The sequence below is a fragment of the Microcaecilia unicolor genome, chromosome 4, assembly GCF_901765095.1.
Source record: "Microcaecilia unicolor chromosome 4, aMicUni1.1, whole genome shotgun sequence".
Lineage (NCBI taxonomy): Eukaryota > Metazoa > Chordata > Amphibia > Gymnophiona > Siphonopidae > Microcaecilia > Microcaecilia unicolor.
The window spans coordinates 81437127-81460812 of NC_044034.1; the positions used below are offsets into that span (position 1 = coordinate 81437127).

Below are 23686 nucleotides of genomic sequence, written 5' to 3' on the forward strand. Positions count from 1 at the left end.
CCAAGGGGAGAGGCCAAAGGCCTCATAAAGTTCAGTACCCACATGTTACGCCATCTATATGTTTTTCCAAAGAATCAATTTTCCTATGCACAGATGTCACACTTCTAAAATCTTGTAAACTTTTAATCTCTGACTGTATTTGATCAATTTGGCCTGCAAAGTCCATCTTTATAGTCTCCACAATCTTGTTTAAAGAGTCAAATTTAGTAACTAAAGTTGTTTTCTTCATAGATATCTTCACTACAGTAGTGTTCATAGCTTGCACCACTCTCCAAATAGACTCCAGAGTTACCTTCACTACAGGGGCTTCAGTTGAACCACCTGCTAATCCTTCTGTCAGCAGTTCTCCAACTTTCAAAGCACCAGAAGACACTGCCTTCACTGTTGGACACGTTGGACTGCTTCCTAGCAGGGGGGAAAGAGATCTCATCTCCCAGAGAGGGAGATGCTCCTCTGCCTGCCCCTCGAGTGGAACTCACTCCCCGGCATCAATCCTTGAGGACAGTGAACTGGTTGATCCGCAACTGAGTCGTGGGCCCTGCTGGAACAGGTGGGGGCAGAGTCCTGATGACACCCTTCCTTTTAGTGTGAGGCATTCTGCAAGAGGCAAAAAAAAGTACAGAAAAAGAAAAGGTCAGTAGCAATCGGCCAGAGCAGAGCATCAGGGATCTGTCGCCATCTTGACTCCTCCCCAAAACCACACGAGAGTAGGAACCTTCAAAGGAAGCTTTTCTCATGATTTCATTCAAGTGGGGTCTTCCAGTTTTAGAACATATGACTATGAAACGCATTGCCAAAGTTCCCAGATACTTTCCAGCCAATGGAAGGAATTTGAATTGGACGTTATGAATGCTGTTCTCCAGCCTTAGCCAGTCAATTCATTTCTGTATGACTTTCCTCCATGGCCAATGATAGGCAGGGTCCTCAAGAAAATCACTCTTCATTGGGGCATAGTAGTACTGGTTGTTCCTTTGGCCTAGAAGGTATGCGGATCTCATTCGTCTACAGATCAACAATCTGATTCAATTTCTTCCCGTTAAAGGCCTCTTAACGTGGGGCCCAATTCAAATGGAAGATTCATCTCCCTTTAACCTTGTGGCCTGGCTCTTGAAAGGTCAAGGTTGAAAAAGAAGAGATATCAGTTGAAAATCATTTCTGCACTGTTAAAAGCCAGGAAAAAAGTCAACTTCTGTGGCTTACACATGGTTTTTGAAGAACGTTTGGGTCTTGGTGTGCCCACAGGGATATACAACCTTTTCAGGCCTCTCTAGATATATTCTCAAGTTTGTACAGGAAGGGTTCAAGAAGGGATTAGCCTTAAACTTTTTTGAAGTGCAAGTGGCAGCTCTTATGTTTTCGAGGATGCCTTAAGAATTCTTCCATAGCAACATATCCAGACATTGTCCACTTTCTCAAAGGCATTAATCATTTGCAGCCTCTGAAATGTGAAGGATCTCACTTTAAAATAGACTTTGTGGTGACAATTACTTCAGCTAGATGAGTTTCTGAAATTCAGAACCATTTCTTCATTTTTCAGAAGCTGGAGTTAACAATCGGAACAGTTCCATCCTTCTTTCCAAAAGTGATATTGGCTTTCCATCTGAACCAGTTAGTTTATCTTCCATTTTTTCGCAGAGAGGACTATGAAGTGGATTTCAGTTCCTTGAAGTTTTTGGATGTTCGGAGAGTCCTTTTGAGATATCTTAAGAGGTCGCAAATGAGTTCTAGCATTCTGATCATCATTTTGTTTTCTGGTCCTAATAAAGGTATGCAAGCTTCAAAGGCCAACATTGCACATGCTATATCTTTAGCTTATGTTTTGGCAGAGAAACAACCTCCTGTGGACATTAAAACACGAGTGCTAGCTACTTCTTTTGCTGAATCTCAGTTTCTCTTGCGAAATTTTGTAGGTCTGCTGCCTGGTTTTCCACTGACACCTTTGGGAAGCACTGTCATCTGGATATTTTAGCCAGGACAGTCTCCTGTTTTTGAACTTTGGTTCCTTCATTGGGGGTATCCATTTCCCTCTGAATTTGAGGATGGCTTATCTGTATCCCATTAGTCTGGATTGATTTATGGGGCATAAAGAAAGGAAAAACTTGGTTTTTACTTGCTAATTTTCTATACTTCAGTCCCAACAGATCAATTCAGACGCTTCTTCCTTAGTAATGTCTTCATCTGGTGTCCTGTATATGTAGTTGAAGAATATTCTTAACGTTCCTTTGTTTGCAGACAAAAGTTTAAAATATATATATATAGAGAGAGAAAATAACCTAATGTAATTCTGAGAAATTGTCCACGTATAGACAGAATATTATTCAGTATCACATTTTGTGATTCATTGTTAAATATTAGAGGCAGAAGATTTTTTCTTTCATTTTCTTTGCTGTACCACTATATTGTTATTGGGATATTGACTGAAAGCTGCTGCACCATAGCCTTTATTGCAGAGCTCTGTCATTCTTCGCCACCTGCTGGTAGATGGGCATAATCCATAAATCTGGATTGATCTGTTGGAACTAAAGGACAGAAAATTAGCAGGTACAGTTTAAAGAGAGTGACAGCTCCTGCTGGAACAATTCATCCTCCTGTACTCTGACTGCTGAACTTTTATATTCACCCACTGTCTCACATAGGGTGTACTACCTTGGAGCCTGGACACTTTTGTTTTAATCTGTTCTTTCCTCAAAATATTTCCTTTTCCATTGCTCCCCAAGTACATGACATCTGCCTCCCTAAGAACACTGTGCTGTACAGTTCGAACTATTTACAGAACAATACTTGGTGCACCCTGGTGTCCATCACCATTAATGAGACAACATATTCTGCACCTCTGGTTAACAATGACTCTATTGACATCCCAGATTTTATTCCATACGCTGTACATCCACTCCCTCTGGGCATGGGAGAAGAGACTTTACACAAAATACTGAACTTTACTAAACTCCATGCCTATATGGACCATTTGAAAACAACCTCCACAGAAGTGAATCATACCATCATTTATGAGAATGGACAAATTAGACAAACTGTTCAAAATTTGGTACAAGACTCCCATATCTCAGTATGGGAACTATTCTTTGGATATTCACCTACTGCTGATCATGTCTTTAATGTTTTAATTCACCCTATCATTATTGTAACTGGTGTACAAGTATTGCTATGCATTGGTATGATTTTCATGTGCTGTAAACTTAGACATATGTACAATTCTGTGCAAAGTTTAACCTATAAAATACCTTCACCCCTATAAGGCAGTTATGCACACACAAACACACATACACACTACTTTCCTTCCCATCTGAAACATTTTTAACTACTTTCTTCCCAGCAATTACCTTTTTAATCTAGCATGGTAATTTGGCTTTTTATAACAGTCCCATCATCTACTTTGGAGCCACTCTAGTCTGGCAGGTTAATTTGAGCTTTGTATAACGGGCATCCTGGTACCTGTAGACCTTAACCTCCCAAATGCCTGCATCCCTTGTGCACTGTCCATTCTGCTCTAAGATGGGTAAGCTTGCATATTAAGGACTGCCCAACCTAAGACACGAGGTTTGGACACATAATGGGATTTAAACATCTCACTACTGTGGTGATATGAATGAGCAGGAGCAAATATAACTGGAGGTATGAGAACAGGAATAGTCTGTCACTACAGTGATAGATCAGGTACCCAGGTTTGCTTCCATCTTGCCTCCATGGAAAAAAAAAAAAGAGGTGTGGAGATGTCAGGATTGCGGGAGGTCAGAATTATTGCTGGACATACTTATATTAATATGAAACCAATTTGACAATATTAAACCAGCTTCTGACCTCTGATAAACTCTCCTCCCTCCCCTTCAGGAACCACTGAGGATGGCACCAAATGGTGGTCAGAGGCCTGATAGCCCTTTGGTTTCTCAATTACTCTTGATTAACATACCTTTTGTTCCATCTGGGAGCAGGGCTTCAGAGCAACCAAGGCCAGACATAGAGGCTACATCACTTGGGATTTCAAAGAGGTACATCCTATGAAATTTGTCACCTTTCTTCCTGACTTCAGAGAAGCTTTCCTGACTTCAAAAAGTAATCTGGAGTTCTGTAAAGGAAATAACTGGGAAGGAGAGAAGTTTTTGATCTCTCTCTGCTCCTGTTCCTGCGCTCTGTTCTTAGTAGGTATAAAATAGAGCACAGGGTGGCACTTCTCGCTTGGTCTCTGAGCCCACAGGGCACGGGACTCTGCTGGGCTGTCTTTGTTTCTTCTTCTTTCACTGCACACCTCCATCTTTAGCCACCAGAGCACCTGGCTCTGCTTCCCCCATTCTCAGACAGACCTATTCCAAGGCTTCTCCCTTCCTCTGAACAAACACCCTATCCTGTCTTTCTCTCCCTAAACACACACAGATACAGCCCTGTACCAGTTACCTATACTAAGTGCTGTGAGCCAATACATATATGCAAATATAATATACTTTATATATCCAAATCCGTGTGGATTGCGTATTCTTTGGGAACCCACTGCCTCTGTGAACTGGACCCCGGGACCAACCCTAGACAATGATAGCTGACAGTAAGAGCCAATTTTTTCCTTATCAGAGCTATACATGTAAGGGTATAGTAAAATTGGTGTATCTCCACACACCTACCAAGATATCTAAAAAGTGTGAAAAATGCAAACATCGATCTCAGAAAATACCACCATGGTAAGTGTGAAAATCCAAAATGTTCTAAAAGGATGCCTATGACACAGATAAATGTTTAAGTGCCAATTTATGTATGTCTGAGACATGAATAGGACCACAGTGTTATATTAATGGAAATGCCTTTTAAAATAAGGTCCCAGATGAGAAGAACTTTGGTTAGCTATGCTAATTCTAGGCTCTAAAAGTTTGCTATTTTTGCAACATATGAACCTTGTATTGTCTGGAACAATTGATGTGAAAAAGAAACAACTATGTGCCAGCTTTTTTTTGTATTCTGTTATTGGTGGTTAATAAAAAGATTTAAATATATTGTCTCCCTCTAGGAATGGCAAAACTCAATTCAGAAAAATGCGGGACTAGCATTTATTGAACTCATCAATGAGGGAAGGTAATTACATTTTTTGCATTTTTATTCCTCTTTGATCACACTTTATTCATCTGTTCAGAAAGACTGGAAGTGTGCCTTGTTAAATAAATTTATATGACAGGGTATTCCAAAGCACTTATAAGTTTAGCAGTAGTCTCTTAACCCATTAATGCCTAATGGTCCCATAATAAAATCCCATATGGGAACGTTGGGCACTAATGGGTTAAAGTAAGTTCTGTGAATTTTCAGTGGCATTGCTCAGATAGTGCTACTGAAGATTATTACAGATCAGGGAGGTACAAGGGCATTTCACCCAGCTATATGGTAGTGATGATATTCCGTCACTCTCCATATAGTTAAGCTGTTTAAATTTTGACAGCAGAAAGGCTATCATAAATTAATCCACTTATCTACATGGATAGCTATGGAGTATTGCCATTCTATACATAAGGGGTAATTCTATAGCCTAGGTGCCCACATTTATGTGTGTGTTATGCACACAAAAAAAGATTTAGAATGCTTGCATATATGCATGCAAATTCTAAAATGATGCCTAAGCACTATTCTGCAAATACCCGCTTAACTTAACACTTATTTGCAAAGGGGTGTACACAGGGGCAAAGCATAGGCAGTACATAGGTGGGGCTCCCACTTAACCCATGTACCTTAGTTAAGCATGCCCCTCCCACACTTAGTCACATGTGCTTCCACCAGCTCTATGGAGGCATAAGTGCAAGTGACTAAATGTTAGGCAAGTTGGTTGCTGTTTATACTAGCATTCTATGATGGATCCCAGGTGCCTAGGTTTCTTTATTGAATAGGTTCCTATTGCACATCTGCCAAATGTTGAAGTGGAATAACCCACCTGTAAAGTTGTCCCCATAGCCTGGCAGCCATACATTTATTAAGTGCTGCTTTATATGCAGTTAGTTTATAGAATACTGCCTTCCACAATGGTAAGTATACACTTACATGCATAAATGACAGTAGCATGTCCAAGCACTATTCTCTAATTAAACATTCAAATGGCTTAGCACATAAAGGCAAGGGGGTGTACACAGGGGAGGAGCATGACCGTTTCTTGGGCATGGCAAACATTTATGCAGGCTATTTACAGAACAGCATAAGTTATGCACTTAACTGCTGCATTTTTCATCTATTTAGGCCAGCCATAGACTTGGTACATTTAGGTGCACCAATTCCATTTTATTCTAGTATTCTATAAGAACACCTAATGTGCGTAAGTATTATTATAGCATATGCTCACTACTTAACATTATTTAGGCACCTAAATAAGGTTACCCAGTTGTAGAATTGCTTTCTATATTTATAGCAGCATTGAGTATGCATGGATGATTAAAACACCAAGGCTAGAATAAAAAAAAAAAAATAATGTTGCCCATGGAATTTAAATATTATAGTTTGCACAGTATCTCAAGAATATAATGTACTTGAGCCCCCTCCCCCGAATTTGGTGGCTCTCTGTCCGTGCCATAACCGTTGGATGTATGAACATACTTTTTTTTTTTTTTTAAACAATGGAACATTACAAAACTCAGATGCCAATTCTGAGGATTTTTCTTTAAAGTCCATTAGCTTTATTTAAGCTGCAATACTATTGTACATGAAAAAATTAAATTAAATAGCTGCATGCTAATTTTAATATTAGCACACGACCATTTAAAGAAAGGCCTTTTTCCTGGCATGGTAAAAAGTGGCCCAGCAAACACCAATTTCACGCACTGAAACTAGCATGGGCCACTTTTTATTAAGCTTAGTAAAAGGGCTCCATAGATCTCAGTGATAGCTTTCTGAAAAGATGTTGGTTATTTTCTCCTGGAGTTTTATTGTTTTATTTTTTTTTGCTATAGACAATGTACAATAATATAGGGTAAATAAAAATATATCAAAAAGAGAACTATTGTAATATGAATGGTTAGAAAGGGATACATGTAAATAAAATAGATGGATTAGAAGTAATTACACACAAAAATACAGGAGACTCCTATATGTATAGCGTCTCATATGAGATATTCTTTTTAATGTAGAGGAATAAGCCTCAATCCAGGCATGTACTCCTTGTGTCATACAACTTTAGGGAGCACTGCCCGATCATCACTGGCTTAATAAAACTCTGCTAAGTATCCCACTTCTATTTCAAATAAATTTATCAAGGGTTACTTAGCTGGCTGCTGAAAAAGGTTTCTGAGCAGTCTCATCTACAAATACAGTCGTTTGTGACCCATCCACGGCCCGAATTCGGCCCAAGTTTCGCCTCCTTCCTCAGGGTCCGTGGGCTATTCTGCTGTATCTGTTAAAACATATAACATATGTTGTCTCTTTCAGTTCACAATTTGTCAATCATACCTCCAACCTTGACCTGATGTTCCTTACTTCAGAAAAAGCTGTGTTCGCTTCGGTGTAAAGCTTCCAAGATGGCGCCGATATTTATCCATAGGTGACATCAGCTGCGCATTGGTAGGCTCCTCCTACTTAACAGCTGAGCGTGACATAACTATTTTCCATGTTATGTCTATGATCACCAGTATGCCTAAATCAATCCAGTAAATGAATCTGGAAATATCCATGTCTTTTTTGACATCTCTATATATAAAAGGCACCACCAAAGTTTTAAATGAAGCCTCCAGCCGGAAGTGTGAAGGGGGAGAGATATCCAGTTTCCCCATGAGTGTCTGCCCGCCCTCGCTCTCTCTGTAACACAAACAGTGAAGGAAAACACAGCAAAGCAGGAAATCAAATTACTCTCTCTGTAACAGTGAAGGACTCAGAGGGGGGAGGGGAGAGAGGGCAGAAGCCCTCACTATCTCTGTAACACAAACAGTGAAGGAAAACAGCACAGCAGGAAATCACTCTCTCTGTAACAGTGAAGAACTCAGAGGGGGGAGGGGAGTGAGACGCCCTCACTCTCTCTGTAACACAAACACAGGCCAGCAGGAAACTTAACACTGAAGGACTCGACTCGGAGGGGGGGAGGGGACAGACAGCACAGGGGAAGGGAAAGAGGGCAGGGACACACACACTCCCACATGCATACTCTGAAGAAAACCTTGCTAGCCCCCGTTTCATTTGCATCAGAAACGGGGCTTTTTTACTAGTAGAGATAGATAAACTAAAGATCAAACTATGATCTTAGAAAAACTGATTCCACTCAATTTTCATATTCAGACCATCAGGTTGTAATGTATGTAGACGATATATCCATCTCTGCTCTTGTTGTAGTAGAACTAATTTCCTGTTGCCTCCTTGTATGTCCCACTTTATTTGTTGTAGAATAATACATTTCAAGGTGTTAAAAGCATGATTAAGCTCGATACAATGTGCAGCTAAAGGAGCAGTGATTCTCTTGGTGTTAATATTGCTCTTATGTTCTACAAGTCTGGTGGTGAATCTTCGTGATGTCTGTCCCACGTAGATCTTCTTACACGGGCATAAGATGGCATATACCACCCATTCTGAATTGCAGGTGGTATTTTGATAAAAAGTATAATGTTTGTTAGTCTAAGGGTCTACAAAATCCTTGGTGTTAATCATCATCTCACACATATTACACTGTCCACAACGCCTATGTCCCAATACTTCTGAATCTGTCAAACGGGGCTTCCTGAGTATAGCTGGAGCCAAGATCTCTTTAAGATTCTTATCTCGGCTATAGGCTAATCTTAGACCCATATTTTGAAATACAGTTAATGTTTGGATTATAAACCAATTTTTTCTCAAAATCCTGGAGATTCTGGTTGCCTTACTGGTGCAATGTCTTTCTCTTCATCTGTCTCTTTTTGTCTAGGTAAAAGTAAATACTGTCGGTTATTATATTTAGCTCTCCTATAGGCAGTATGTATCACATTACTAGGATAGCCTCTATCACGTAGCCGTTGTTTAAGAACCTTCGACTTCTCTTTAAATTCCATTTCACTTGAGCAAATGCATCTATAACGCAGAAACTGGGAAATAGGTAAACTGTCCTTGAGTTTCTGAGGATGACAGCTACTATATTCTAGAAATGTGTTCCTATCAGTTGATTTACGAAATACTGTGGTGTCAAGCTTCTTATCTTTCTTTGAAATTAAGAAATTATGTTTTTTGTAGAACATAAGAGCAATATTAACACCAAGAGAATCACTGCTCCTTTAGCTGCACATTGTATCGTGCTTAATCATGCTTTTAACACCTTGAAATGTATTATTCTACAACAAATAAAGTGGGACATACAAGGAAGCAACAGGAAATTAGTTCTACTACATCAAGAACAGAGATGGCTATATTGTCTACATACATTACAACCTGATGGTCTGAATATGAAAATTGAGTGGAATCAAATTTTCTAAGAACATAGTTTGATCTTTAGTTTATCTATCTCTATGTCAAATTGATGAAGACATGGATATTTCCAGATTTGTTTACTGGATTGATTTAGGCATACTGGTGATCATAGACGTAACATGGAAAATAGAATTGAGTTATGTCACGCTCAGCTGTTAGGTAGGAGGAGCCTACCAATGCACGTCTGACATCACCTAGGGATAAATATCGGCACTATCTTGGAAGCTTTACACCGAAGCGAACACAGCTTTTTCTGAAGTAAGGAACATCAGGTCAAAGTTGGAGGTATGATTGACAAATTGTGAATTGAAAGCATCAACATATGTTATACCTTTTAACAGATACAGCCGAATAGCCCACGGACCCTGAGGAAGGAGGCGAAACTTGGGCCGAAGTCGGGCCGTGGATGGGTCACAAACGACTGTTGTAGATGAGACTGCTCAAAACATTTTTTCAGCAGCCAGTTAAGTAACCCTTGATAAATTTATTTGAAATAGAAGTGGAATACTTAGCAAAGGTTTTTAAGCCAGTGATGATTGGGCAGTGCTCCCTAAAGTTGTATAACACAAGGAGTATATGCCTGGATTGAGGCTTTTTCCTCTACTTTAAAAAGAATATCTCATATGAGACACTATACATATAGGAGTCTCCTGTATTTTTGTGTGTGAATATATTAAAGATTGGACTACCTATAGCTCTGTTTTGATGTGCATTAGAAGTAACTACAACAGGGCAAAAAGACAGCAAACAGATACCCATTACAATTCAGATACAATGTGATGTATGGATATTAGTTATGTTCTAAGCATTGTAAATAATCAATGTTAAATATATTAAATGTTTTTTTCATGATTGTATTCCTAATCTTTGTTGAGGCCACTTCTAATTTGTAGTGAAGTAATACTGATTGCCACCAAAATGAATGTTTAGTATACTTGAGTCTTTCCAATTAGCTAAAATTGATTTCTGAGTTATAGTAATTAGAATATCAAAAAGACTTGTGAAAGTAGAGTAAATTGATGAGAGATTAACAGGATATAAATATAACAATGGGTGCTGAGAGATTTAGGTTGATTTGAAATATTTTACATATAATACTCTAGTCTGCATTTCAAAAAGGTTGGATTTCAAAACACTTGAAACTTATGTGAAGTAGAGTACCTGTTTGTGTTTTACAGTGCCAACAAAAGTTGGTACGAGTTAAATCAGCAAAATGAAGTTTCCAGGATGTCTGTATAGTTCAATGGTAGAAAAATTGCATCAATTGTAGTGAGTTAGCAGAGGAGATTGGTTTAAGACCAGATATCCAGAAGTTATTATAATCTTCTTTAGGTAATTGATGGTTAGTGTCAGTTTCCCATAGATTTCACAGAGAGTTATTTATTTTGTATTGATGAGACAATAAAAACTTGTATAATGATAATACCTCATGACCATTGGATAAGAGAGATGTTGCCAAGGAGCGCAAAGAAGGAGCTTCATGCTTTGCAAATCTCATGATATTAGATTTTATTTTTTTATGGAGTGACACAGTTGTAACCAATGGGAAAAAAAATAGGATGATGAGAGTAAAAATTTAGATTGGAGGTCAGTAAAGGGTTGGATGTCCTTAGTTTCGACATTACAAATATCCTTCAGAGTCCATATACCCTTATCGGCCTAGTCTTTCCAGTAAAAAGAGACTTTATTTTATTTATTTTTTTTGGTGGGAGGGGGGGAGATTATACCAAATAGATGCATAAATTGTATGTTAAAAGGATTTTCTAGAAGATTATCCAATTCTAAGAGACCGGCATGGGTGTTTCTGAAAAGTAAATTTGTTTTAAGGTGTTGATCTAATAACACTGAGGGTAACAGAGGTATGGGGAGGGGATTAAGTAATGACCATTCCAGTTTTAACCAAAGAGGGGTGTATTTCTTGTTGGTATTAGAAATCCAATGACAAATATGCTGCATTATGAAATCTTATGATACATTTGGAACAATATTCCAAAGAGTTTTGGGGGGAGCTTCCAATTTTGTTAATGCTATTTTTACTAGTTTAGATCACCAAAGGAAATGTGGTAAGATTTTGTCTAATTGTTTATAGAAAGAATTGTGAAATATAATTGGGATCAAACTCAAAATAAAACTTACCTTAGGGGTAACCATCATTTTGATTGTTTCTAACATTCCCTACCATGAAAGATGTAAGGGATGCCAGGAGGTTATTAAAGATTTCAGATAGCTGAGAATAGTTTCACTATTATGCTTTATAGCTTCTGAGAGTGAAGAATATAAGTCGTACCAAGGTATCTTATTTTAGTAGGAGCCCACTTGAAGGCAAAGGGACAAATTAAATCCGAGTGTGCATGTCAATTTAGAGGAAGTACTTTCATCTTGGATTGATTTATATCTGGAGAAGACTGAGAGAGAATTTATCATTGCAAATAAATTCAGTAGTGAGGCAGACAGGTTGTAGATATACAGTGGAATGTCATCTGGTAGGCTGCAACTTTATATTCTATCTGTTTTCAAGGTGCTCCAGATATTTGGGGAAGTGATCTGTTTGCTATTAAAAGTGGCTCAAGAGCTAGATTGAATAAATATGGGGATTGGGGACAATCCTGATGGGTACCTCTATTTAATTAAATAGGCTCCAGTAAGCTGCTGTTCACTAAAATGTGTGCTGATGGATTTGGTATATAATACTTTTACTTTTTCAATGAACTCTGATGGAGCTCCAAACCATTTCAATATATAGAAAAGTTAAGCCACTCTACCCTATCAAAGGCCTTTTCCACATTGAGTGAGAGTGCAATGACAGGGTGGGGAGAAGTTTTCACTGAGTCTTAATGGAAGAATAATTTGGAAATCTCAGTTAATAGTCTACCTGGCATAAAGCCTACTTTGTTGGGAGAGATAATTTACCAATTATTTTCTATGGCCTATTAGCTAAAATTTTCACATATAATTTGTAGTATATATTTAAAAGAGATATTGGTCTGTAATTTTGTATGAATTGGGCATCCTTATTGGGTTAAGGTAAAACTGTGATTATTGCCTCCGTTAAGCGGCTTTTTTGGATAGAGGCTGGCAATAAATAAAGAGATTATTAATATGGGGAAGAAGGATAGATTTAAGCAGTTTTGTAAAATTTGACCGGAAAACCATCCAGACTCGGGTATTTTCCTGTTGGTAAATCCTTGAGAGCCTGAGAAATTTCTTCTTTATCTATAATTTTTTGCAAGAAAGAGTTATCACAATTAGACCATTGGCCTTTCTGTAAAGGGACTAAAAAATGATAAATTTCCATGGAGGATCCTAGAAATTCAGAGCTGAGAATAAACTTGATGGAAAAGTTTGGATATACCAGGTAGAGGTGTAATTGGTCCATTATTTTGGTCCTGAAGTACAGGAATTTGAACTTTTGTATGTTTTCTTTTGAGATAATAGTTTACTACTTTTATTAGTGAAGTGTTTAGTTTTGGAGACAACAATTTCCTGTTGTGCCAGATAAGTTATAATACACAGATCCCAGTGGTCCCTTACATATTAATGGTTGAAAATAAAAAAAACCTGAACCTCAAATAAATAATTAGTTGAAAGAGAATGAAGCCTGAAATTTTATAGGAAGAAACTAGATACTACTCTTCAGAGAAGACTTTTTAGGCTTTTTGATTTTTGGCTTCTATTTATAGATATGAAGTTTGAAAAATGGCACTCTATAATTTTAGAAAGCTGTGAATATGCTAATGTTGAAAGTTTATTCTTATTCTAGACTGACTAGCATAGTGGTTTAATGCTTTTCTTTAACACAGAAGTATGTGGGTTTGACACTGACCGAGCTAAAGTCTCTTTTTTTAAAATTTGCAACAACAAATATAGCCCTAGATGAGAGAGCTTTCTGAAAACATAAGCTATAATTCCCAGAGCCCAGTGGTTGCTTAGATATTAAGGTTTCAAAATTTAAAAAAAGTAGACCTGAAATAAATTGTTGTTGGAAAGATATTAAAACCTGAAATTATAGAGGAAGAAACTAGATATTCCATATCATCATGCTGATCAATCCATAGACTGGTGGGTTGTGTCCATCTACCAGCAGGTGGAGATAGAGAGCAATCCTTTTGCCTCCCTATATGTGGTCATGTGCTGCCGGAAACTCCTCAGTATGTTTTCTATCTCAGCAGGTGGTGGTCACACACAGCAGCAGCTCTGGCTAGGTCTCCAAGCCTAATCCTTAGGTTTTGTTGAGTACCTGGGGTTGAGGGCTCTTCTTGAGCAAGTGCAAACCTGGTGGTGCCAGGTCCCTCCTTTTCTCCCCCCTCCCGCTGGCTCCGTTAAAAAAAAAAAAAAAATTGACATCCTTTAAGGGCGTTTATTTCAACGTTTATATCGGCGTTTATTGCAGCTGCTCACTGGGACACCAGTTCGTTACAGCTCAGAGCGAGAAACAGGTAATTTTACCTTTTTATAGCGGGCAGGGGGTTCCCCGTTCGGTCTCCACGTGGCTTATGACGTTGGAGGGCGAGGGCGCGAAGATTCGCTCCCCAGACCGCGTGTGTGCGTCTAGCGGGGATGCGGGGGTTTTCAAAGCCTGAATCGCCTTTGTTGGGCATCAGTTTGGAGTCCAGTCAGTGTCCCGGTTCTTCCTCCGGTGCGGCGGTTTTTCCCGCCATAAGCGCCCATCCCCCGCTGCTCGCCCACTCCATGTTGGCCGGCCACTCTGCTCGGACGGCTTCTTCTTGGGCCGCCCTCTAGCTGGGAGACGTTAATGCTATGGTTGCTCTTGATTCGGGCAACGGCAAGAAAGTGGCGAAAGTTAAGCGCCGTTCTTCCCACGCAGCTCCTTCTCGGAGTTTCGCGCCGGACGCCATTTTGGATGCGCAGCATGTTTCTCCCCCGCTCTTGCGAGCGCCAGTTGAGGGTGCGTCTAGGGCCGTGGCCCAGGCGACAGAACTGCACAGTCTAGGGGGTTTCTCCCCTGAGTTCTTTTTGCTGCTGCATCAGGCTTTAATTATGATAAACACTGCCTCGGCTCCCCCCTCTGATCAAGGGGCTCAGGCCTCCGGAAGCAAACGCCCTCGGGTGGACTTCCAGGCCCTAGAGGACTCGGTCTCCTCTGATGTAGATGAGGGCAGTGTATCTGAATTCTCCCAATGGTCCTTTGGGGATTCCTTGGAGGAGACAGATTCCCGCTCGGATGGAGCGGATGAACCCTCTGCAGCACGGATCTTTTGCTCAGAGAATTTGCCCAACCTGTTAGTGCAGGCCATGAGCATTTTGAAGATTTCCTCTCCGGAGGACGTCTCTCCCTCAGCCTCTGTTGGCTCCGCCATTATGCTGGGGACGAAGCACCCGCCTAGAACCTTCCACATGCATGATGCCGTGCACACCTTGATTTCGGCTCAATGGGATGTCCCGGAAGCGAGCCTCAAAGTGGCTAGGGCTATGTCCCGCCTCTATCCTCTGCCTGAAAGTGAACGGGAGGCCTTTCTTTGGCCTACCGTGGATTCTTTAATCACTGCGGTGACTAAGAAAACGGCGTTGCCGGTGGAAGGTGGCACGGCCCTAAAAGACGCCCAAGACAGGAGTTTGGAGGCAGCTTTAAAGTCGTCCTTCGAGGCGGCTGCTTTAAGTTTACAGGCCTCAATTTGTGGCTCCTATGTGGCCAGGGCGTGCCGGACGCTTGCGCAGCGGGCTTCCCCCTCGGATCCTTCCTTGAGGGCTGATTGGCCAGCCCTGGAATCGGGCTTGGCCTACTTGGCAGGCTGGCTGTATGATGTCTTGAGAGCCTCGGCTAAAGGTATGGCTCAGACAGTCTCTGCACGGCGGTGGCTTTGGTTGAAGCACTTGTCTGCTGACCACGCCTCTAAGTCTCGCCTGGCTAAGTTGCCTTTTAAAGGCAAGCTGCTCTTTGGGGTCGAGCTGGACAAGATTGTGACCGATCTCGGCACGTCTAAGGGCAAGAGGTCACCGGAGGTCAGGGCTCGGGCCAATGGTGCCCGCCCCGGTTCCTCCAAAGGACGGTTTCAGGAAGTCCGTTGGTATTGCCCGGGCAAGTCGAGCTCCTCTGCCCCCTTTTCCATCAAAAGGAATTTCTCCCCCAAGCAGCATTCCTTTCGCAGAGACCGCCGTCCCGGAGGTGCCTCCTCCGGTCCTCCCCCAGGGTCTTGTACCCAATGACGGGGCGCTGGTCCATGACCCAGAGCAGATTGGAGGACGCTTATCCTCGTTTCTGGGCGAGTGGACCAGGGTAACTTCGGACGCTTGAGTGCTGGAAGTCATCAGAGACGGCTACAAGCTAGAGTTCTGCCGACCCTTAATCGGGTTTGTGCACTCTCCCTGCAAGCCTCCGGTCAAGCTGTGGCAGTGCAGCAGACTTTGGACAATCTGATCCGCCTGGGTGCGGTCGTTCCGGTGCCAGAGATCCTCTGGCAAGGGACGTTACTCCATTTCTTTGTGGTACCTAAGAAAGGAGGTTTTGTGCAGCCTATCCTCGACCTCAAGGGGTCAATCAGGCTTTGGAAGTTCGGCACTTCCGAATGGAGACTCTCCACTCTGTTATAGCGGCAGTACAGGCAGGGGAGTTCCTGGCATCCTTGGACATCAAGGAAGCTTACTTGCATATTGCCATCTGGCCTCCTCATCAACGCTTTCCGCATTTTGCAGTTCTGAGGACACTCCCAGTTCAGAGCCCTCCCTTTCGGGTTGGCTACTGCTCCGCGGACCTTTTCCAAGTTATGGTGGTCATCGCGGCCTTCCTACGCAAGAAAGGAGTACAAGTCCATCCTTATCTGGATGACTGGTTGATCCGAGCCCCCTCTTATGCAGAGTGCGGCAGAGCTGTAGACTGGGTGATTGCTCTTTTGAGCTCCCTGAGGTGGATCATCAACTGGGAGAAAAGCCAGCTGCGCCCGACTCAGTCCCTGGAGTATCTGGGAGTTCGTTTCGACACCCAAGTGGGCAGAGTGTTCCTGCCAAACAATCGGATTGTCAAGCTACAGGCTCAGGTGGACCAGTTCCTAGTAGCCTCTCCTCTTCGGGCTTGGGACTATGTGCAGCTGTTGGGCTCTATGACGGCCACGATGGAAGTAGTGCCCTGGGCCAGGGCCCATATGAGACCTCTACAGCACTCTCTGCTGCAGCGATGGACTCCAGTGTCTGAGGATTACGCTGTGCGCCTTCCCTTGGATCCAGCGGTGCGCAAGGCGCTGAACTGGTGGCTGAGGCCAGACAAGCCGTCCGCAGGAATGCCTCTTGTGACCCCGGAGTGGGTTTTTCGTCACGGCGGACGCCTCTTTGTGGGGCTGGGGAGCCCACTGCTTGGGAAGGACAGCGCAGGGGCTCTGGTCCCCTGCAGAGGCAGAGTGGTCTATCAACCTCCCGGAACTCAGAGCCATTCGGTTGGCGCCTTTGGAGTTTCTCCCGGGCCTGGCGCTGAAGCCAGTACGGGTCCTGTCGGACAATGCCACGGCTGTGGCCTATGTCAATCACCAGGGAGGTACCAGGAGCGCCCCTCTAGCCAAGGAGGCCATGAAACAATGCCTGTGGGTGGAAGCAAACCTGGAACAGCTGTCGGCGGCCCACATTGCGGGAGTCATGAATATTGCTCAGGTGTTCTTGGACATCACGAAGCACTGGGTCCTGCTGAGCCTAGATTTGATGGTTTCTTCAGCCAATTGCCAAGTGCCGTGCTTTTTCAGCAGAGGACGGGACCCTCGATCTCTGGGAGTAGATGTTCTTCTCCCAAAGTGGCCGACACAGGAGCTCCTCTTTGTGTTCCCGCCTTGGCCCATGTTTGGCAGGGTGCTAGGCCGGGTGGCAAAGCATCCGGGCCGGATAATCCTGGTGAGTCCGGATTGGCCCAGACGTCCCTGGTATGCGGACTTGATCAGGCTCTCAGTGGACGGACCTCTGCAGATGCCAGCGGAGCGGGGCCTGTTGCATCAGGGTCCCGTGGTGATGGAGGATCCCTCCTCCTTTGGTCTTACGGCCTGGCTATTGAGCGGCAGCGTCGGAGCAAGCAGAGCTTCTCAGACAAGGTCATCGCCACTATACGCTCTACTTCTACTGATTACGCCAGGGTTTGGCATACCTTTGCATCGTGGTGTGAGGCAGGCTCACTTTCTCCCTTCACTGCTCCAATTTCATCAGTGTTGGCGTTCCTGCAAGAAGGTCTGGAAAAAGGCCTGTTGCTCAGTTCCCTTAAGGTCCAGGTAGCGGCTCTTGCTTGCTTCAGGGGTCACCTGAAGGGTGTTTCCCTGGCATTGCAGCCAGATGTGGTGCGCTTTCTCAAGAGAGTTATTATTATTATTTATTGCATTTGTATCCCACATTTTCCCACCTTTTTGCGGGCTCAAAGTGGCTTACAATACATTATGAATAATGGAAATTACATTTTGTTACAATTCGGTTATGGATTACATTGTGAAGAGTTATACAATACAAATCAAAGTATCGTTGAGGATTACATTGTGAAGAGTTATACAATACAAATCAAAGTATCGTTGAGGAATATATCAATGGAAAAGAACATAGAAACATTGAAAGGAAAACAACGAGAAACTAGAGGTTCTGAGGACAATATATAGCATATAAAAAACGAATAGCCTATGGTATACATTTTCTTTGATTAAATGTATGAGTGTGGTGCGATTTCAGGATTGAGAATTCATAAGTGGATGTGTTGATGTATAACGGAGCAGTGAGTGTGGATTTTATATGTTTTGGTTCTTTCCGTAGATTTTATCAAAAAGATGTGTTTTCAGTAATTTGCGGAAGTTGGTTTGTTCGTAAATCGTTTTCAGGTTGCGCGGAAGTGTATTCCAGTACTGCGTGCTCATGTAGGAAAAGGTTGACGCGTGTAGCGTCTTGTATTTCAGGCCCTTGCAGTTAGGGAAGTGTAGGTTGAGGAAGGTTCGTGATGATCTTTTGGCGTTTCTGGGTGATAAGTCAATTAACTCAGTCATGTAGGCTGGGGCTTCGCCGTGGATAATTTTGTGGACTAATGTGCATACTTTAAAAGTAATACGTTCCTTAAGTGGGAGCCAGTGTAACTTCTCTCGTAAGGGTTTTGCACTTTCATATTTTGGTTTTCCAAAGATGAGTCTGGCTGCTGTATTCTGGGCTGTCTGAAGTTTCCTCAGGATTTGCTCTTTGCAGCCTGCGTATAGCGAGTTGCAATAATCCAGATGACTGAGTACGAGGGATTGCACTAGGCTGCGAAAAACGGATCTTGGGAAGAATGATCTTAATCTTTTCAGTTTCCACATGCAGTAGAACATCTTTTTGGTTGTGTTGTTTGCATGGGTTTCGAGCGTTAGGTGGCGATCGATAATAACTCCAAGGATTTTTAACGTTTCTGAGATTGGGAGGTTTAGTTTTGGTCTATTTATAGCGGTAAATTCCTTCGTGTTGTATTGGGAAGTGAGTATCAGGCATTGAGTCTTTTCTGCATTCAGTTTCAGACGAAATGCGTCTGCCCAGGTGTTCATGATGTATAGGCTTTGGTTAATTTCGTTGAAGATTTCCTTGATGTCTTGTTTGAAAGGGATGTATATTGTTACATCATCGGCGTATATATGTGGGTTGAGGTTATGGTTTGATAGGATTTTTGCCAAGGGGATCATCATTAGGTTAAAGATGGTTGGTGAAAGAGGTGATCCTTGCGGTACTCCACATTCAGGTGTCCATGCGGCAGACGTGGTTGAATTTGATGTGACTTGGTATGAACGCTTGGTTAGGAACCCTTTGAACCAGTTTAGGACATTTCCTCCAATGCCAAAGTATTCAAGTATGTGTAATAGGACTCCGTGCTCAACCATATCGAAGGCACTCGACATGTCAAATTGTAGGAGGAGTATATTGTTACCGGTTGCAATCATTTGTTTAAATTTAGTCATGAGGGTAATTAATACTGTTTCTGTGCTGTGGTTTGATCGGAATCCTGATTGGGCATCGTGCAATATTGAGTGTTTGTTTAGATAGTTGGTAAGTTGTTTAGTTACCATTCCTTCCGTTATTTTGGTTGTTAGTGGTATGGATGCTACTGGTCTGTAGTTGGTTATTTCTCTTGCGCTTTTCTTTGTGTCTTTGGGTAAAGGCATGAGTAAAATTTTTCCTTTTTCTTTTGGGAAGAGTCCGTTTTGTAGCATGAAGTTTGTGTGGTTCGTTAGGTCTGTTATGAATTGTTGAGGAGCTGATTTCATGAGGTTATTTGGGCATACGTCTAATTTGCAGTGGGATTTGGCATATCTTTTAAGTGTTTCAGAGATGAGGTCTTCTGATAGTGGTTCAAATTCAGTCCAGGTTCTGTCTGCTGGGTATATTCCGTCTTCGGGGTCTAGGCATTCTAGGAGTGTGGCGTATTCACTATGGCTGGCAGGTATTCTGAGTCGTAATTGTATAATTTTCTCCTTGAAATATTTCGCAAGGTTGTCTACGTCTGGCATATCTTTGCTATTGTTAGTAACTGGTGTAGTGTCTAGCAGTTTGTGCACAAGTTGGAAGAGTTTATGTGTGTCTTTGTAGTTTGGTCCTATTATTGTTTTGTAGTGTAGTCTTTTAGTCTGTTTAATGGTGTATTTGTATTTCCTCCGCAGTAGTTTCCAGGCATTTAGTGTATGTTCATCTCTTTTTTTTATCCATGCACGCTCTAGTTTCCTGACTTGTGTTTTAAGTTTTTTCAGCTCTTCGGTGAACCATGGGTTTGATTTTTTTTTGTGTGATGTTCTGGTTTGGATTGGGGTGATTTTGTCTAATGTTGTTGTGCATAGATCGTCCCATTCTTGGAGGAATTGGATGGTATCAGCATTGGTTGACCATTCTTTCTGGTAGATCTGTTGCCAAAATGTTGTGGGGTTGATTTTTCCTCTCGTGGTGTATGTTATTCGCTCATGTTTATTTATTGTGTGTATGTGTGTTTTTTGCCAGTAGAGAGAGACATTTGCTTTATGGTGGTCTGACCATAATGTAGGTGTCCATCTTGTTTCAGTGAGTGTGATAGTTGAATCCTGGTCAAATTTGTATGTTATGATGTCCAGTATGTGTCCTTTTTCGTGTGTTGGTTGCGTGCTGGGTGCGTGTAGGTCCCAGAGTTTTAGGAATTCTTTGCATTCTCGTGTTCCTGTTGAGGTGTCATCTTCGAGGTGTAGGTTAATGTCTCCTATTATAAGGACGTTTGTGGCAGATACACATGTATTCGAGATGAAGTCCATGAGTTGTGTTTGGGAGTCTTGCCATTTACCTGGTGGTCTGTAGAATAGGATTGCATTAAGGTGTCCTATGAGGTTTGGGTGGTTAATTCTTGTCGATGCGATTTCAAGTTGTGGTGAGGTAGATTCACCCGTGGTTGTGATGGTGAATTCGAGTTTGTAGATTATGGCTATGCCGCCCCCTCTTTTTCCACTTCTTGCCCAGTGAGTGTTTTTATATTCTGGTGGGCATGTTTCTAGGATGGCAGGGTCTGTGGGGCCATGGAACCAGGTTTCTGTGATAAATAGAAGGTCTAAATTCTCTGTGGTGATCCAGTCTAGTATGTCTACTGAGTTTCTTACTGCTGATCGTGCATTGATGTATCCTAGTTGGATTGAGCGACGTGGGTCTGTGGAAGGGTTCGATGTGTTTATTTTTATTAGTTGTCTGTGGTTGAATTTGTTGCTGTTATTGTTTTCCTCCTTTAGTTAGTGGTGATTGTGTTCGGAGATTTTTCAATTTGGTTGGTTGTTGTTGTGTCTTTGGTTTGGTAAGTTGTTGGTAGGTTGTGCATAGGGTTGGTGTGTTGTAGGTAGGTAATTATGGATGTTCTTTAAGGTGGGCATTTTGTGTATGTGAGTGCTGTGTGATTTGTAAATTATGGGGTTGTTGTATTCTGGGTTGTGGGTAGAGAGCAATCCTTTTGCCTCCCTATATGTGGTCATGTGCTGCCGGAAACTCCTCAGTATGTCGATATCAAAGCTCCATTCGCAGGACTCAGCACTTAGAGAATTACACCCACAAAGGGACACTCTGCCCAGCTCACCACCGCCGAAACGGGGGAGGGGAATTAACCCAGCTCATCCCCACACAAGTGGGGGAGGGGAATCCGTCCACCTCATCCCCGCGGAGTGGGGGAGGGACACCACCCCACCGATGCGGGGGGATCTGGCTTATTCTGCAACCGCAACCGCGGGAGGAGCTGACTGACCCTAACACCGCCGAAGCGGGAGGGGTACAAAGCTGCCCTACAGCCGCACGAAACGGGAGGGAGCGCCGGCAGAATTTAGGTCTCAATCCAGCCCCGTAAAACGAGGGGGAGAGGAATGCAGCAGCTCACTGTAACACAAAATCGACTCAACTCCTGAAGAATTCAATTGAAAAAACTTGAACACGAAGTCCTCCTGAACAGGAACTGAAGACTAAACTTGAACCTGAAATGCAACCAGAATATAAACAGTACAGATATCTGGGAGGGGCTATGGATTGATCAGCTATGATTAATGGAAAGAAAATTATCAGGTATGATACATAATTTTACCTTCCATATCATCATGCTGATCAATCCATAGACTGGTGGGATGTACCGAAGCAGTACTCACCCAGGGCGGGACACAGAAATCCCTGACCGCAACACTGAAGCTCCAAACCGGGCCTCCGCCCGAGCAGCCACAGTCAAGCGGTAATGTCTGGAGAAGGTATGAGCCGATGCCCAAGTTGCCGCCCTACAAATCTCTTCCAAGGAGACGGACTCGGCCTCTGCCATCGAGGCCGCCTGTACTCTAGTGGAGTGAGCCTTCAGCCGGATAGGCGGCACCTTCCCTGCGGCCACATAAGCCGCTGCAATGGGTTCCTTGACCCATCATGCCACTGTAGGCTTGGCAGCCTGCAGACCCTTACGAGGACCTGCGAACAGCACAAACAGATGATCTGACTTCCGGAATCATTGGTCACTTCCAAGTATCTGATGATGACTCGTCTCACATCTAAATATTTGAGAGCAGGCAAAAGGATTGCTCTCTATCTCCACCTGCTGGTAGATGGACACAACCCACCAGTCTATGGATTGATCAGCTATGATTAATGGAAAGAAAATTATCAGGTATGATACATAATTTTACCCTACTCTTTAGAGCACATTTTGGGGATTTTTGAAAGGTATTTTTTGTGTGTTTTATCCATAGGTATACAAGTATAGAGTTTGAAAAGATGCCATTTTATTGTTTATATAGAGCTATAAATACATTCAAGTTGAAAGTTTATACTTTTTGTACACTTATTAGCTTATTAATTTGACACTTATTTTCTGAAGTTGGCTAACCACAAAGTTTTTTAGATCATTGAACCATTTTTTATTGCATTTCATTGGTTTATTCTTAAAATTACCTTTCTACTTGTTATTTTGTAGAAGCCAAGAAATTATTCTTGTGCTCACACCAGTAGTGTAGCCACACATTGTATTTTGGGTGGGTTTGTGCTTTTTGCCCCGCATACAATCCCCCTTCCTGCGCACGTGTGCTTTTTGTCCCTACCTTTCACCACTGACCCCAAAGAATAAAATAAATACCTGAGCTGGTGGAGGATCCCCAAGCCCCGCCAGCTTAAGATGTCCTCGGGTGGCCAAAGCAAGTGATTTTCCTATCTGCTACAGCCGTGCTGGCCTCTCCCTTCCTGCACATGCTCGGTTTTCAGACATGCACAAAAAAACAAGCATGCGTATGAGGTGGGGGTAGGGTTCTGTGGCAATGGGTGGAAAGGGCCACCAGCCAAAGGACATCTTCAGCTGGTGGGGCTTCGGGATCCCTGCCATCCATAAGGGTGTCAGAATTTTCAGGTGGGCCTGAGAGGAAAATGAGGGGGCCGAGGCCTACCCAGTCCCACCCATCACTATGCCTCTGGCTCACACCATTTTTTTCTACAGTAGCCCATTCCCAGGTTTCAGTTCATGCAATTACAGTTTTTCTATGAATTGTCAAGCCCTTCTTGTTGATCTGCCTTGCTTTACTTTCTCTGTTCATAAAAACGTCACAGATCTCACACATCTTCTGTTACTCTGTTCAATAATCTTTACTTCTTTATTTCACACAAGCTTGACTAAAGTGTTTACTTTCAGATTCACAATAAAAGACATGACAAAGTTTAATGTTGAAAGAGTAAAGTGGTCTGACATGTAGATGATATGAAAATATTCAAAGTAGTTAATTTGCATATGGATTGCAGGAGTATCTAGGGATGCTGGAAGTCTGGGCATCCAAATGACAGATGTAATTTAAGTGCAAATGAATGCACATTAGGAAGAATAATCCAGGTTATAGCTACTTGATTCTAGTTTCCACTT

At 42.4% G+C, this 23686-nt stretch overlaps 1 protein-coding gene across 1 annotated transcript in view; it reads left to right on the forward strand.

Moving 5' to 3' along the window:
* NBEA (neurobeachin) overlaps window positions 1-23686 on the forward strand; it is a 1994973-nt gene that overhangs the window by 1165468 nt on the left and 805819 nt on the right. The window contains 1 exon segment of the mRNA XM_030200381.1: window positions 5009-5073. Within this exon segment, the coding sequence (XP_030056241.1) occupies window positions 5009-5073 (65 nt within the window).